General features: G+C 36.4%; 1 protein-coding gene across 1 annotated transcript; it reads right to left on the bottom strand.

Moving 5' to 3' along the window:
* Positions 1-401: 401 nt before the first annotated feature.
* LOC141605611 (65-kDa microtubule-associated protein 5) lies at positions 402-6,413 on the bottom strand. The gene is made up of 11 exons (XM_074424460.1): positions 6,073-6,413; positions 5,016-5,219; positions 4,666-4,911; positions 4,369-4,584; positions 3,735-3,890; positions 3,444-3,603; positions 2,806-2,957; positions 2,396-2,483; positions 1,449-1,522; positions 1,276-1,350; positions 402-899 (listed from the first exon to the last, which is right to left on the bottom strand). The coding sequence occupies exons 1-11, from the start codon at positions 6,157-6,159 to the stop codon at positions 639-641; spliced, it is 1,719 nt and encodes a 572-aa protein (XP_074280561.1). The 5' UTR covers positions 6,160-6,413; the 3' UTR covers positions 402-638.
* Positions 6,414-15,916: the final 9,503 nt, after the last annotated feature.

The following is a 15,916-nucleotide window of genomic DNA, read 5'->3' as shown; positions in this document are numbered from 1 at the left end:
AAACTTAACGGACACTGGAAATTTGGGCATGTTGGGCAGAAATATTAAGTTCAATGGTATATTGTACACAAACTTAAAATGTTGGGTACCATGTGAAAAATGACATACTTCGAGGGTACCACGTGAATTTTCCGCTTTTTTATTGATTGAATACCGTCATGGGAGTTAATGCACACACGAGTCTATGAGATCTGGTGTTCATACTGCAATGCAGTATTGATTTATTATGCTTTCACAAGACCTGTGAGAAGTTTGTTCACACCAATTTGGCTAAGAAATAACCCTCAAACAAAACTCACAAGTAAATTATTCTCTCTTTTTTTTCGTTCAAAATCAGGTGTAATTCAAGTGAATAGATAAATAGCAAGAGCGCTATAAAAAAAAGTGGTGCGCCTAAAGTATGAAAACATAAAGACATGAATTTACTCTTGAGTCTTGACAGTTACTAAAATAGCATCATTTACTGAGGTTTGAAATTGTGTGCAGAAACTGCAGAGTATAACTTTTTGTATACAAGTTTTGAAAATAAACTTGCATTCATTGCATCGAAAGCTTTCGATGTACAACACCCAAACATATTAGAATCGACTCACCTATAAGACGCCAAATGTAGGAAACATATGGACAAGGTGTAGGGGTCAGTTAGCTCGAGAGATAGGATCATCTTTAGCAAGGGCCACGAAATTAGGTGGTATCACATTAGCAGCTCTGACACTCTCTCTTCGATCTTTGCTACCAGAGAACCCGTGACGCCCACCGGGTGTTCCTACTCGCCTAGCTGGAGTCCCAACCATTGTGTTATTGTTAGTGCTGGGGCCGAGTGGTTTCTTTACATTTGGCTTTGACCCAAACATAGCTTCTTTTTCTGTAGCAAGCTGTTCCTGCAACTTTTTCTGCTCCTGCAAAATCCATAAGAAGGAATTCTCGATTTCAGTAAATTTTTGGCTTCATTGATCTTGCACTTACAGAAACACAGAAGAAAGGCTTTATCTGACAAAGATCCATAAAAAATTGACAAACCAGTAAGTTGGTAAAAATAGAAAGACTGAAAATGATCGATTGGTTAAAAACAGTAATTTTAAAAGACACAATGCAGAATCTATCATGATTGCCATCTAGAAGATAACATGCCATTAGAGCACGCAAATAATGACACAACCAAAAAACCCAAGATAAACTCGAGACAAAGTTAACGGATTGGAGTCAAGAGTTAACAACCCATTTAACTTGACAATTTGACATATATGGCATATTTATAAGGAACTTCTAGCTTACCCGAGTTCTACGTTTATCGTCTTCTCTGACCTGACGCTGTAAATTGTACTCTTCCAGTTGATGTAACAAAGGTTCCTGAAATTTTTAAGCATTTTAGGTGATACAGATTACAGAGTTACACAAGAAACGCATACAAGACAGGAAAATCCAAATACTTATGGGCCGGGATATACCTTATCATACAGGAATTGCATTCCTTTTTCAACCTCCCAAGCTCTCACCCTTGCTATCAAATTCTCAACAAGAGCTGCATAAAGAGAAAATCATAAGGTTTTGCCTCCAAAATCTGACCAACACATCTCATTCAATTCATTCAGTAGTGTATTTTGGCTTAGAAACTGATAATGGATCTTCTCAGGGAAAAGCCATTAGGGTATGTTTTAGCATAGATATTGGTTCATTTTGTCTCCTTCGATTATTTCTTTGATATCGTTGTTCTTGGTATTCTTAATCCTAAATAGTGTATTACTACTTGTTTGTGTGAAACCTACTGCTCTATTTATGAAAACTGCAAAGACGTCCACTAAGAACACAAGCGCTCTAGGACTCATCAGCTGCCAACAGTTCAAACACAAGGACTGAGGGACACTAGGACAGGAATGTTGAAGTACATAAGAAAAGATTCACTAAGAAAATTTCGAGTCAACATACCTCTGAAGGTACATAATTAGATATACTCGTATTCACGTTTCATCTGAAAAAAAAAAAAGAAATAGCATCCAGCGGAGTGCGGACTACCTATAGACTGTTGAACAATCCAATTAATTTGTTCTATGTGCCAATAAAATTCCGGATACATAATACACCACACACTTACATTAATACACACCTTTTTGACACTGTTATACAAATATTTTAAACCTAAAATCAAAATCCGGATATAAAATACATGGGAATAAGTTCGCCATTCGATGGGATTTGAGGGAATCCGGTAACCCAAAGTCCGGAATTTGGACTATTGCGGAGTTAAACGGTACGTACTAATCTGTCTACCTCTTACAGACCAGGAGATGATATATATTACCAGAGCGAACACCAAAAACCTTCTAATGAAGCATTTTATATTCCACAAAACACCCGGTAACTTAAAACGAACACAATGAACAACTGAACCTCTTACATGGTATTTTGTTGACTAGAGTCCTTGCCTTTTCCGCCCTCTTCAAATTAATATGTACACCTCTCCCAGCACTATATCTGTTTTCATCCTGAATCAAAAACAAATTGAAATATACATGAAGGTCCAACACTCGATGTAGGTCATGAATTGCAGGTACGATTGACATGTCTGTATTGCATTCATCATGTATATACCAAGAGGATCACAGCATAATCAGTGGCTCAATTTACCAGTCTTATTAACCAAATTATATTCTCGACAATTTTCTATCATGAAAAAAACATATAACTAATTCATTGTAAGTTATATAGGATTGCTTTGGCAACAAAAAACAGCATGTCACTAAGTAGGAGATAGTGCTAGAAAGAATGAAAACTAATTGCGAAATCGAGTATCATATTGTTAAGTACCTTTTCGTAACCATCTAGCCAATTTTCCTCCTCTGACGCATGTCTCCACTTCTCAACTCTATCTAGTATATCTTTCCTGCTCTGAGCAGCTTCTTTCGCTTGTCTTATTCGATCGTCCATACGCAAGAGCATCTCAGACATGTCGAAATTACCTATGAAGCAATTTCCATACAAACAGAACTAATACTCTTAACAAATCTCAGGCACAATATAACTTTGCTTCACACCCCACCCCAGTTTGTCAGTTATCCAAAGCAAAACAGTATTACTAATCATCAATAAGTAATTCTTGGCATGTATAAGTAACCATGTGCAGCTTAGAAAAGAAATACAGCAGTTGCGTGAAATCTTTCTCTTTTTTATTATGCTTACATGGAACCACATCATACCAACTGACCTCATTCAACCTATGTTCTTTGAAATAGGTATGATATTGTAGATGACAAGCTCAAAATGAGAAAATGATACATGAAGATCTATAATGAGATGGAGAATTCTATGATTTGTTTTGATAGTCGGAGAATTGAAGGCCTCATAGGATGGTTCATAATAGGCAGCCCCAAATCATTTTATACGAGGGCTTAGTTGTTATAATCAACAAAGTGACGGTTAATGGTATAGACAGAAATCAGACAAACCTGAGTCTATGAGGCTGATCAACATCTCCCTTTGAGCCTCATTGTCTACATCCATATGAACCCCTTTATAGATTTCCTCCAACTCAGTTTGCCTTTTTAGAACCAACTCTTTCATTTTGCTGCCTTTTAGAATATTCAATTGATCAACTTCAATTTCAGCCTAAAAAGAATTAAGACATCAAGTTTTACGGAAAAACAAATTACAAGGAAGCAGGCAATACTTCGTAACCTGGAAATGTAGGGCTTAGAAACACATATAGCACAAGGAAAATTGGAAAAAAGGAGAAATACCTGCTCAATAACATCTTGAGCAAGAGCACCTGGCCTTGAAACATCGTCAGCAGAAGAAGAAATTAGGCATGTCACATGCTCAAACTTTTTTTGGTCAACAGTCGACGTCTCCAGGAGATTCCATAACTCAATAAGTGCACTCCCCAGATCTTGAATCTGTGTAATTTCATGTGAAAAAGAATACATATCATGAGGAAAAACATTACATTAATGAATAAGTAGACGTCAAATACTCCGTATCAAACTTCTACTAAAACAATATGAAAGAACAAAAGTTAGTATGCAGTACTGTAACAGTCAAGTACTATTAACTTCACATACGATCCAGCATAACTATATTTGAAAGCCACATTGCATCATCTACAGAAGCAATCACTATAATTAATCTCAAATTAGCAGTGGAATACAGTATTATCCAGGCATAAAGTCATCACAAAGAACATTAAAAAACAATCCACAAACTATCGACACCAAACTACATATCTGTTTGGTTTTACTAACTGAAGGATACACTACCAATTATTACGAATTTACGATTTCCGGCTTGCAGTTTCAGAAATGAACATATACAAGTTGCAAACATGTTCAACCAAAAGTTCAAGAGAAACTAAACTTGCGATGAAGACTATGTTACCTTTTGCAACCTTCGCTGTTTTTCTTGCTTTAGTGAATTTACAACACCAGTCAGCTTCGCTAGAGTATCATTGCTGATGCTCTTTGATTGCCCATGTCCAGTATCAACTAAACTAGAGTGAATCTCGGCTACTACGGTTCTAAAATCAAGAGACATGACCACTGATAGTTCATGTATTGAACTAATATGATTGTGAACTTTTTGCAGACGGAGAACCTGAAACGAAGGGGATACAATTCAGCACAAAAGTCGACAATGTTCTGATGAAAATGTCCTTGAAGAAAAAGTTGGAATAACCTTCTCATTCTGAAGCTCTTCAAGATGTGATTTACATTCAGAAAGTCTTCTTGTTGTTAAGTCGTCTTCATTCACTTGTGGTTCAGCATTATTGATAAACTGATCATTCCCTGCTATCTCAGCACAGATACGGATGATCTGCGACTCAGTATCTGAGAAATCTTGAACTCTTTGTTGTTTCTTTAATCTCAAATCATCTAAGGTGGGTTTTACAGAAGATAGCTGCTCCTTCAGAGTACCCTTTGCCTTTGAAATGGAAAACAAAAGTCAAAGTTATTAAGCAAACAAAATACTAGATTAAAAGTTACTATTCTCAATATAATGAGTCATGTTTTGAAAGAAAACCCAACCCGAGAAAATGAGGTCCTCTCGCCAAGTGCTGCACTAAGTCTAGCAATTTCTGATTCACCCTCAGCAAGCGCTTGATAAAGATCAGCTTTGTGCTTCCTCGTAAACTCCACCTTCCTTCGATAAATGTCAAGACATTCTTGTTCGAGTTCTAAAAGCATCTTGTCTCTTTCATTGTCACTCTCCCCAATTTCATCCCAAATTTTCTAATAAACAAAAGTACAGACCATTCACAATCGTCAAGTTCAAATGCAATTATCTCATGTAAAGTTTTATCAGAAAGAATCCAGAGACTGAAAGAAACATGAGGCCACAGAAGAAAAAACACTGTAAAGTTTCAATGTGAAAGTGAAAAACCTATTATACCATAGGTCATATAATCTCAGTATCGCACTTCCTACACAATGTTGAATCAAACTGAAGACTAAGAGCAATAACTTAACAGTAACTAGTTGAATTCTACATAAGACCACTTATAACACTTGGTACAATTCTCATATCTAGCCAGCGTGACGTACTAACTTTCGAGTTTTTAATCGTTCCCACCCAACAAAGAACAGATCAATTTGTATCACCGCTCTCTCCTGTCTAGTAGAAAAACGGACCACCTTCTTTACATTGATCAAGGCATGAGGCCATGAGCCACAAGCATCTCAATCCCGTAACTTCTTAAAAAGAAAAATGACGTCTTAAAGAATTTTACCTAGCGCGTTTATTGTAACTTCCTAAGTTCCTCCAAATATCGTCACATAAACCTCGTCATTTGCAAATTACGGCCATAACACATCTCTAATTTGTAAACTAAATTAGCACACACAAACAGAACATCATATTTGCGAACTAAGGCCAAACACTGTCACACAAATAATCTCTAATTACTTGGCTAAGCGTAATCATCCACTACAACCAGCAACAATTCTTCCAACTAACACCAATTGCATTCAACTGTGTATCGATTGAAGTAGACTACTTAAAATGAAAGAACCACAAAAACTAGCAAATTGAACAAAAATAAAAACAGAAATGATAAAGAAAACAAAAAAAGAAAGGAAAGAAAACCTGCAATTCCTGAAGGAGAGTGCCGCAAGTAGTGTGAGATTGAGATGGAGATGGCGACGACGCTTCTCTCATTGTTATCACCGACATTGAACCCAAAATTCAGAGTTGGGAAATGAAATTGAAGTAAACCCTAGAAAATTAATTTGAGTGCGCGAAGAAAGAGGGGAAGAAAATAGAGCGTTACGGTAAGAGCGTAGTTTGAATTATATTTGGAATATTATTATTCATTATTCATGAATGATGATGATTTTGAAGACCTGGGGAAATCAGAGTAGAATAATAGTGTAACACTTCACTTTTTGTTATAAAAAAGGAAAGTTATTGCCATGGCGCCAACTAATAAATCATTTACATTCTTTTGAATTTTTAAAATTAAAGGATATGCTACCTTCTTTTACTTTTTTAAAAAAAAAAAAAAAAAAAAAGAGAATAAAAATTAATGGGGACCAAAGGAAAAGGCCCGAAGAAAAATGGATGGAAGGTGGACGTGACAAAATTGATTCGATCCGAACTTCGAATAACCCGTCCCGTATTCAGCCCGACATCCAAGCTGAAAACTCGAGCACAACTCATAATTCAAATTAACCGGAATTTATATATGACTCGAGCCGAATATTTATTGTTGTAAATTGACCATTATCCGTAAGTAACTCGTGATAATACCCGAATGACCCGATCTAACTTGAATTCTTGCAAAGAGGAAATGTTCACCCCGGACTAACCCCGCTTATTAACCTGATTGTTGGGTCTACATTAGAAGGTCACCTAGTGGTTGGGTGATGAGCTTTTCCGTGTGTGACTAGAGGATCCTACAACACTGGCCAAGTTGAAGACTTAAATCAATCTGATTCAGACTTGGATATAACTCGTATCAAATCAACCTAATTCTTGTTGATCCCAAAATAACTATTATGCACAATGATTGTAACACCCCCAATTTCTGACCTCCAATACTTTAAAACCTTTAACTCGAAAATCAGAAGTCCTAACGGTGTTACTCCAAATAAAGTAACGATATCAAATAAATATAAGGGTGCTAATAACAAAAATAATCATTGCAGCAGAAATAATCTTAAATGTTTACATCATCCTTTTCCGATTTCTCTAATGGCAAATCATCATCTTCCTCGGGTTCTTCAAGAGATAAGTCTTCGTTATCCATAACATCCTCGGGTGGCATCATCTCAAAATCTTCATCAGTGTCAGAATCAATAATAATCACCTCAATCTCTCTATCACTTTCATCATCACTCGCGTCCACCTAATCAATTCTGTTCGGGCCTCCCTCGGGCCTCCCTCGGGTACCACACGGTCACCCTCACTCTCGCCTCCCTTGGGTACCACACGGTCATCCTTATCTCCTCTTCTTCCGTCTACATTCCACCTCGCATACTCCCTACATCTCTCCATTATTTTTGTAAATATATGCATGTCGATTTGAATGAAGGTTGATTTAATTTTATTTTTTTCAATATAAATAAAAATTATAATGATTAAAATACTGATAATATAATTTTTTTATTGAATGATGATTTAATTGCATGAGAACGTAAATAATTACATTCTTTTCTTGAGAGATAATTATTTTTTTTTTGGGTAAATGTGGCCATATTTTTGAGTTAACGAAAGTTCGGTTTTGATTTATTATATTTTATATATTTATGAGTTGTGACTTGTGACGGTTTTGAAAATTTCATGTTTTGTCATTAATATTTATACCATTGGCTTAATTATTAATTTACAAAATACCGGCGGCTCAATTGTTGATTGGAATGTTGCGTTTTAATTTGAGTACTTTTTAAAAAATTAAGTGATTTTAAATAATTGTATAACAAAGATGATAGTTTCTTAAAAAATTGTACTGTCAGTTGTGGTTTCATGAAATAAAAAAAAATCCCACAATTATGTAGTGGGGGCTCCTTTTGGAAAAGTTTTTTTTCCCTATAATTAAGGAGCCAATAGCATTCCTCTAAATGCTTTGCTTTTATAGAAAGGGGATTGTGAGACAAATGAGGGCGTAGTTCAGATTTTTCTCGGTTAAACGTTAGTACGGATTAATATGAGAAGGAGAGGTATACTTTGGATTATTCCTATCAAATAACCCTTAATAATATCATAAAATCGTGTAGTGGAACATTTTTTAACTATCAGTGAACAAATATTGCTTCAGCATGAATAGTACTTAATTAATCCCTTTGTCCTAATTATTTATTTACCTTAATTCGTTATTCATTGTTAGAGGTATTTTTTAAATTTAAAATGGTGAGATTTTGTATATATAGTGTTAATATGAGTTTTAACTTTGACTCTCACAGCAATGCATGCAAGAAATTAAGGAACAATATGAATATACTCCCTCCAATTCACACTAATGGTAACATGGACCCACTTTTTGTGAGAAGAAAAATGGATTCATGTTACCATTATTGTGGATCGGAGGGAGTATAAATATAAAATAATTAGTTTTTCGACTAAGTATTTATTTTTAACCATAAAGTTAAGTTTTAGTTTTACTTTACTTTTGATATAATAATAATAAAGATTTATGCTTCCTCGATCAATTTCTGGATTCAAATATTTATTAACCATTTGATATACTCTACAGTTTATATTCGAGTTATGTAAATCCACGAGGGTAAAAAATTAAAGCTCCCCTCTCAACAAGTACATCGTGACATATAATCCAGGGCTGTTGTAAACTTCTTTGAGTCTTTTCTATCCCATGCAGTGTGTATGGAGAAAAGACATATTTTAGTATGATATAACAGTTTATTCAAATTTTAAGCATTATATAAAAAAGTTTTGAACATAAATAAAACAATATATGGACACAATAAACGAGAAAAAAAATCCACATTATAACCGCTCCGCGAATTTCGCGGGCAACAAAACTAGTTTATAGTTTAAAAATGTGAGATTCAAAAACTAAGGTTACAATTTAGTCAAACTAGGATTTCCTTCACCAAAGTTTGACCTCCATTCACCGATGTTAAATTCAATCATCAACGATTTCAAGTGTATTCATTGACATTCGACAATGCTTAAAAAGAACTATATAATACAAATGCTTGTCGAATTCTTCTCTTTTCTTCTACTTCCCTCTTATATCTTCATTTCTTGTCCATTTGATTACAACTCACCATAAAAGACGTGAGAAGTTTTGAAAAATAAATCAAATGAAATAAATAGGTGAAATTGAACAAACTCTTCCATCATTTTTTTGCTAGGAATGTGCTACAATTCTTATAATTTTATTTTCTTTTATAGGTGAAAATTTCATAACTATAGAATATAAAAAGTTTAGCATTAAATTATGATTATGAATTGGAATAATGCTTGGGAAATAAAAGGTTACATAGGATGAGTGATTAGTCTTTTCATTTTCTATTTTTTACTTCTTTTAATAAAATGATATAGCATGTAAATGGAGTGTGCCACATGTCATTCTTTTAGCTATTCGATATAAGCTTTTTATGTTAATTGTATAGGTAGATAGATAGGTTGTATAGATATATTTATACTACTACTTGATTGGGTTAGTCACTTGGTCGATTGGTCCATGCTCATAAATAACTTGGCCTAGCATTCAGTTTCTTGGATTATATTTAACTGTAAATCTCATGAGAGATCGCCTCATTAATTAGGTTAAACATGTTTTTAATTTGGAATTAATTTAAGTTAATTTTTTTTATTTCTGTTAATTTAGGCTAAACAATTATATAATACGTGACTAAGTAATTGAAATTATATTCGTTTAAACCTCAAAATTTACACCATTCACATAACATTATTTACCATGTCATTTTTATAATTACCTTTTATTACTATTTATAAAAATCATTTTGTGCATATTATATTTTGAGATTTCATTTATTCACGGGATTCTTTGTGAATTTATTTAATTGTGAAATCAAACTACTTTTTTTTCCTGAAATTTCACTTATTATAGTATATTGACATTTCACATAAAATAATTAACTCTATTAAATTCAACTAAAATTTTATTTAAAAATGATTTTTTCTAGTTTCAACTTTATTGAATTCCGATACAATTTATTAATAATCTACGCACAGTTTTACATACATGCGACTGAACTAATACATTTCACCCTAATACAAAGTATTTTTTTTTTTAATTTCTATATTAAACATGCCTCACACACAAATAGTAATTTAAAATTAAACGAACCCATCCAAACAAACCAATTACCTTTCCGGTCATCCATAGTAATATTGAATGTTGTTATTTACCTTCTCTTTTATCTTTTCATGTACTAGTTGGTGTGAAAGAATAAAGGGAGAAGGTGGGAAAGAAAATTGAAGAGAGAAAGTACATAGTAATCCTCACTATTATTTGTATGTTGGCATAGGTTAATAATAAATAATATGCCTTTCAAGTTTCATCGACTTTGAGAATTAGGGAGGAATTCATGATAATGCTGCACCTGAAACTGCTCCATTTGGGGTTCTGAATCAGTTGAGTATGGATGAGCCTTATCACGTTTTTACTGGTGATAGAGGGATTAGGGGTGTTCTAGATCGTGATTTGAGGGTTCAAGGGGCTATTCTTACAAGGGTTGAAGGTGACATTAAGTGGGTGATGTGACTCATATCTGAGCACATTTAGTCCCCGAATTAACCTCGTTCCCATGCTTTCTAGCATATATTATGGTCATTTCTTATCTTTAGTTTCCCATTTTGGATATTCTGGATTAGCAAGTGACAAGCAACGAGTTGTGGAGAACTCTAAGGAGGTAGATCCTACCACCAATGAAATTTCAAAGAAGAAGAATGAAGAGAAGCTAAGGAAAAAGAGCCTATTGTGATTAGACTTCCATTCCCAAGTCGTCAAGCTAAGCCTAAGTTTGATGAGCAATTTGGAAAGTTCATGGAAATTGTGAAAAACTTAGAAGTCTCAATCCCATTCATGGAATTGATCAATCATGTTCCGGCCTATGCAAAGTACATGAAAGACATTCTTACCAAGAAGAAATCCATCTGAAAGTTGAAGACTATTGCCTTTACCAAAGTGAGTAGTGTTATTCTTCAAGGGAGTTCCCCACCAAAGCTCAAAGATCCGGGAAGTTTTTCTATTCCATGTACCATTGGCGACACTACAATCAACAAAGCATTATGTGATCTTGGAGTAAGTGTAAGTCTCATGCCATACTCGGTATGTAAGAGGCTAGGAATAGGAGAGCTCAAATGCACCAACATTACTCTTCAAATGGCGGATCGATCAACAAATATACCTCTAAGGATATGGGAGGATGTGCCCGTGAGAATCGGCAAATTCTTCATCCCGGTAGACTTTGTCATTGTAGACATGGAGGAGGATTCCAACATTCCTATCATTTTAGGAAGACCTTTATTGCATACCGCGGGAGCGGTAATCGATGTGAAACATAAAGAGCTCACACTTGAAGTAGGGGACGAGACAATTACTTTCAATCTTGACAAAACAATGAGAGCTCCCCGACTACATGAGCCATGCTTCATGATCAATCACTATAGCCGAGAAAGCGATAGAAAGAAGTTAAAATCTCTATGCAAAGATTAAGCCATGGGTAAAGAAACCCCACCCATATGGAAGAAGAAAGTGGATGACCTTTAAGTAGCTATATTCGGAGAGCAAGGAATTTTCAACAATGAGAGCTTGAATAGCTCACCCATCATAACAAGTAATGAAGAAGGCCTCATTGGCCATGGCAACAAGAAAGAAGAGTTTCTCTTGTCAACTTATGACATCATTGGGGAACAAGCTAGTGAAGTTTGTGGTCTATGGGACGATGAATTTGAAGGATTAGTCAATCCTTATATTGAAAATGTTATGACCTTAGACCGAGGCTTTGAGGATCCTTGTCATCACTTTGACTCGGACTACAACAATGAAGAAAATAACGCACAAAGATCTATGCAAGATCTTTATCATGAAAACGAGCAAGCCTTCGACTACTTCTACAAGGTGTTGAGCAACATCAACAACACCTTGGCTTTGCCCCCTTGACATCTCATCCAAGAATGAGAGTTTTGTGGAATCCTCCCTAAACCACCATTTGTAAATATTCTAACCCCTTAATTAACATTTTATTTTCTTTATTGCATCTTTGTCATTTTTGGATTTGCACTTTTGTGCTTTGATCAAGATTTTTGACATGAGAGTAAGTGAGGGAGGTATTTTAACGTGTTTTGATGTGTAGTGTTTGATCAAGTTTGGGGATGACAAATGCCTAGGCTAACCAAGCCTTTGTAGTACAACCCACAACATTTAACAAAGAAAAGGAAGAAAGAATGACATGGGAAAAGGAATCCTCACGGGCAGACCTGAGCTCGTGGGAGCTGAAGACGATCCGAGCGTCCCTAGCATCAATCCGCGCGTCCTGGCCTTAGGACGTGGGAGCTGGGATAGTTCATTTTAAAGGAGACGTCCTGTAAGGAAATCCGCGCAAACCCATATCAGGACGCTCGTCCCCAATTTCAGGACGCTCGTCCCACCATCGATCCGCGGGTCCTGAGATGTTTCAAATTTATAAAATTTTGCTGTAAGAAAATCTGCACGTCCCAGGAAGGATCCGAGCGTCCTAGCAGGAATCCGCTCGAGCTGATAGTAATCTGCGCGTCCTGTCACTAGTTTGTTATTTCAGGAAATCTTGTAAGACAATCCGCGTGTCCCGACGAGAATCCGAGCGTCCCAAGCCAATACTTAAGAATAACACGGGACACCTCTTCCTTCCCAATTCATTTCTATCTTTCAAAAACACAAACACATACATTTTCTCCCACTTAAACCCTCAATCAACTCAATCAAAAACACTAATTTCCCAACAAAATTCACCACCATCCAAACAAAACTTGCTTAAAATCAGATTAAATCATTCCTTTATCAACAAAAGACCATCTAAACATCAAATTCCTCACAAATTGAATCAATTTTCTAGGGTTTGGGCAAAAATTCGAAAATCCTAAATTGATTGAGGAATTGGTTGAAGTTTGAAGAAGCAAAGAACATTCAAGCATAATCTTGGTTTGTTGATACCAATTTGAGAAAGAGAATACCATGGCAAGGACCAAAGACGGAACCAAGGCATCCAAAACTCAAAATTTATCAAAGAGACAACAAGCTCTTCTTGCATCTAAGGCTTTGGTAGTGACCCAACCAAGGGAAGAAGTCCAAGTAACCACCAATCCTATTGAGGAAGCTACTACATCTACTCCGGTTGTAGAACAATTGTCAAATTTTCCGGAGGTAACTTTCTTAACCAATGAGCATAGGATTGCATTTTTATCTCTTGCTAAAAAGACTATTGTGGCTACAAAGTTTATTTGTCAAGATGCCTTGGGAAAATTGGGTGTGCTTGAGCGAACTAGAGCATTTTTCGAGTCCATGAGGTTATTAACCCTTTTTGAAATGGATGAATTGACTTACCCTTCATTGACCACGAAGTTCATAAGCTCCTTAAGGGTGTATAAGATAGAGACTCGAAATTATGTTGAGTTCCGTCTTGAGAACAAGAGTAGAAGAATGACTAAGACCGATTTTGGTAAAGTGTTTGGTCTATTGCGATATGATGATTTTGTGAAAAAGCCTTTAAAGTATGATGCCGCACCCCTTTGGAAAGCTGTTATCGGTCGAAAATTTGATTCTTTCTAGGAGTGCCATGCTTTATATGTTCACCATCCGGGCATAAGAGTATGGCACAAGTTTGTGGCCAATACCTTGATTGCTAGAAAAGGCACCAATCACTTCACCGAACTTGATTTTGTCTACCTTGAGTCCTTCATGAATATCAATGGAAAGTTCACCAAAAAGTACAACATTCTTCAACTATTGCTTGATCAGTGACTTGAGATTGATAATGGGAAAGATGGAGCGGCCTTCATTGTAAACGGGGGCTTGGTAACGAGGTTAGCTAAGCACTTTATTCCGGATTTTAACAAAGATAACACCTACAAACCGGTTAAAGGGAGCAACCTCCTTGATATGAGCACTATGATTAACAAATTCCATTGGGTCAAGAATGACAATTTTGACAACAAATATGAGTGGCTCATCAAAAAAGTTAAGTCCTTTGCCTTGCCTAGCAAGATTTGCCTTATCTCTGTCCGTAGACCAAACTACCTATTACCCGTCTTCAAGGAAGTCGAAGTGATAATTAAGCAACATAGGGAGCCAATTGCAAAGCCCTCCTCTTCCACCATTGTAACTCCACCCTATCCCTTTGCCTACCAAGAATTCAAACCGAGTGGCTCTAATGTCGTGGTAGGCAACGACTATTTGACCCAATTAATGCAACAAATGCATAAAGAAGCTCACTGTAACACCCCCATACTCCAAGTGCCTTACCAGGACCACTTAAAGTATGAGAATGCTACCATCTCGGTTACCCGAGACAATGTATATCAAATAGACCATAAAAGAACGTACTTTAATAAATAAGTTTAAGTGATTACATAACAAAACCAACTGTAAAGTAAAGTACAACTATTCTACAACCAAACTACAACTGAAGTAACCAAAAGTATAAAGACAACACGGCGGAAGACTACTATCAGACTCGTGGCAACTCCATCCCCAGCTAATCCCGCGCGCATCCATAGAATACCTGCTAGACAACTGCTCACCACCCCCGAATGGATCACCATAGTTTTTAAAACATTTAAACGGGGTCAGTACTGATTACACAAAACAAACAACTGCAATAAAACAATACCGCAACCAATTCAATCAACCCAAACTCCATCACATCACCACACACCTGACTACACACTAAAGTATGTAGCCCTGCCAGAATACTCATCGCGCCAAGTATTCCACACCGCCAGTGGGGGACTGCAGCCGTTCCCACCTAAGCCCCGCTCATCTCATCCGAGCGATAAACCCATGTTCCTTAATGTGCACATCCCTTTTGTGGCGGGTTCCACAGAAGGTGAATCAAGGGCGTTGTAGATACCCGGTATCTGCTGAGACTCCAACAAACACCCGATGATTATCGGACTATAGCATGTTTTGGAATCGCGGCGTTTGATCGACAGCTTGTGTACAACTTTACGTCGGAAAACTTAAAACGATTTCGAAAATAAAACATTTCAAAACATTTCAAAAATACCTGGAGTGTTTAATGCACGACGACGGGGTCGCAATAACACTAACTAGAGTCAAAACCGACACCGGACCAAAAACCGACTCAAAGATTCAAATCCCGACTCCAACAACGAGTCAAACCGAGTCAACCACCAAAAACAAAACATTTCAAACCTTCTACCTTAAGTTTTCCCGGATTCATGTTGGTCACGTACCAAAAATGTGACTATAAAACCTAGGATAGAACAAATCATGATTGCGTTTGTTGTGAAAGTGACAACACAACTCGAGGAACCGCGACGTGGCTCGCGCCTCTTTGAGCAGCCCAAGTGGCCACGTCGCTCAAAACTCACACAACCACTCATTCTCCTATAAATACCCCTCAAATGCCACCCATTTAAGACTTACGCGAGTGTCCGCCCCCTCTTTTCTCCCTTAAAATTCTCAACTCGACTTCTTAAGTCACAACCCGACGCGTATTTATGACCTACCGATCGTAAATACAAGCCTTACACATTGTTTGGTACCGTCATCGTGCATTAAATCACTTGACCGACCACTTCGACCACTACACCATCACTAACATCAAAACACTCGTTTTACTTACCAAAACGGTTTTAAACCGAGTTTTTTCCGATTAAACGAGTTGTTACACTTACGTCGGTCACTCGCCATAACCAAACATGTAAGTATGAGGGTGTAAAAATCCTCTTTTATTATGTTTTGATTTGTTTCATGACTATAACATGCTAAAACGTGCAT

This window comes from Silene latifolia, chromosome 10 (assembly GCF_048544455.1).
Source record: "Silene latifolia isolate original U9 population chromosome 10, ASM4854445v1, whole genome shotgun sequence".
In the NCBI taxonomy this organism is placed as follows: Eukaryota; Viridiplantae; Streptophyta; class Magnoliopsida; order Caryophyllales; family Caryophyllaceae; genus Silene; species Silene latifolia.
Note: the sequence above shows the minus strand (reverse complement) of the source record. Positions and strands in the feature narration are given on the sequence as shown.

Bases quoted from the DNA above. Each gene is read 5' to 3' on its own strand.
- LOC141605611 (XM_074424460.1), bottom strand. From the start codon at position 6,159: ATGTCGGTGATAACAATGAGAGAAGCGTCGTCGCCATCTCCATCTCAA. The intron at 3,891-4,368 runs GTAACATAGTCT...GAAATTACACAG, and splicing joins AACAGCGAAGGTTGCAAAAG to ATTCAAGATCTGGGGAGTGC. The intron at 1,351-1,448 runs GTATATCCCGGC...TAAAAATTTCAG, and splicing joins TGCAATTCCTGTATGATAAG to GAACCTTTGTTACATCAACT.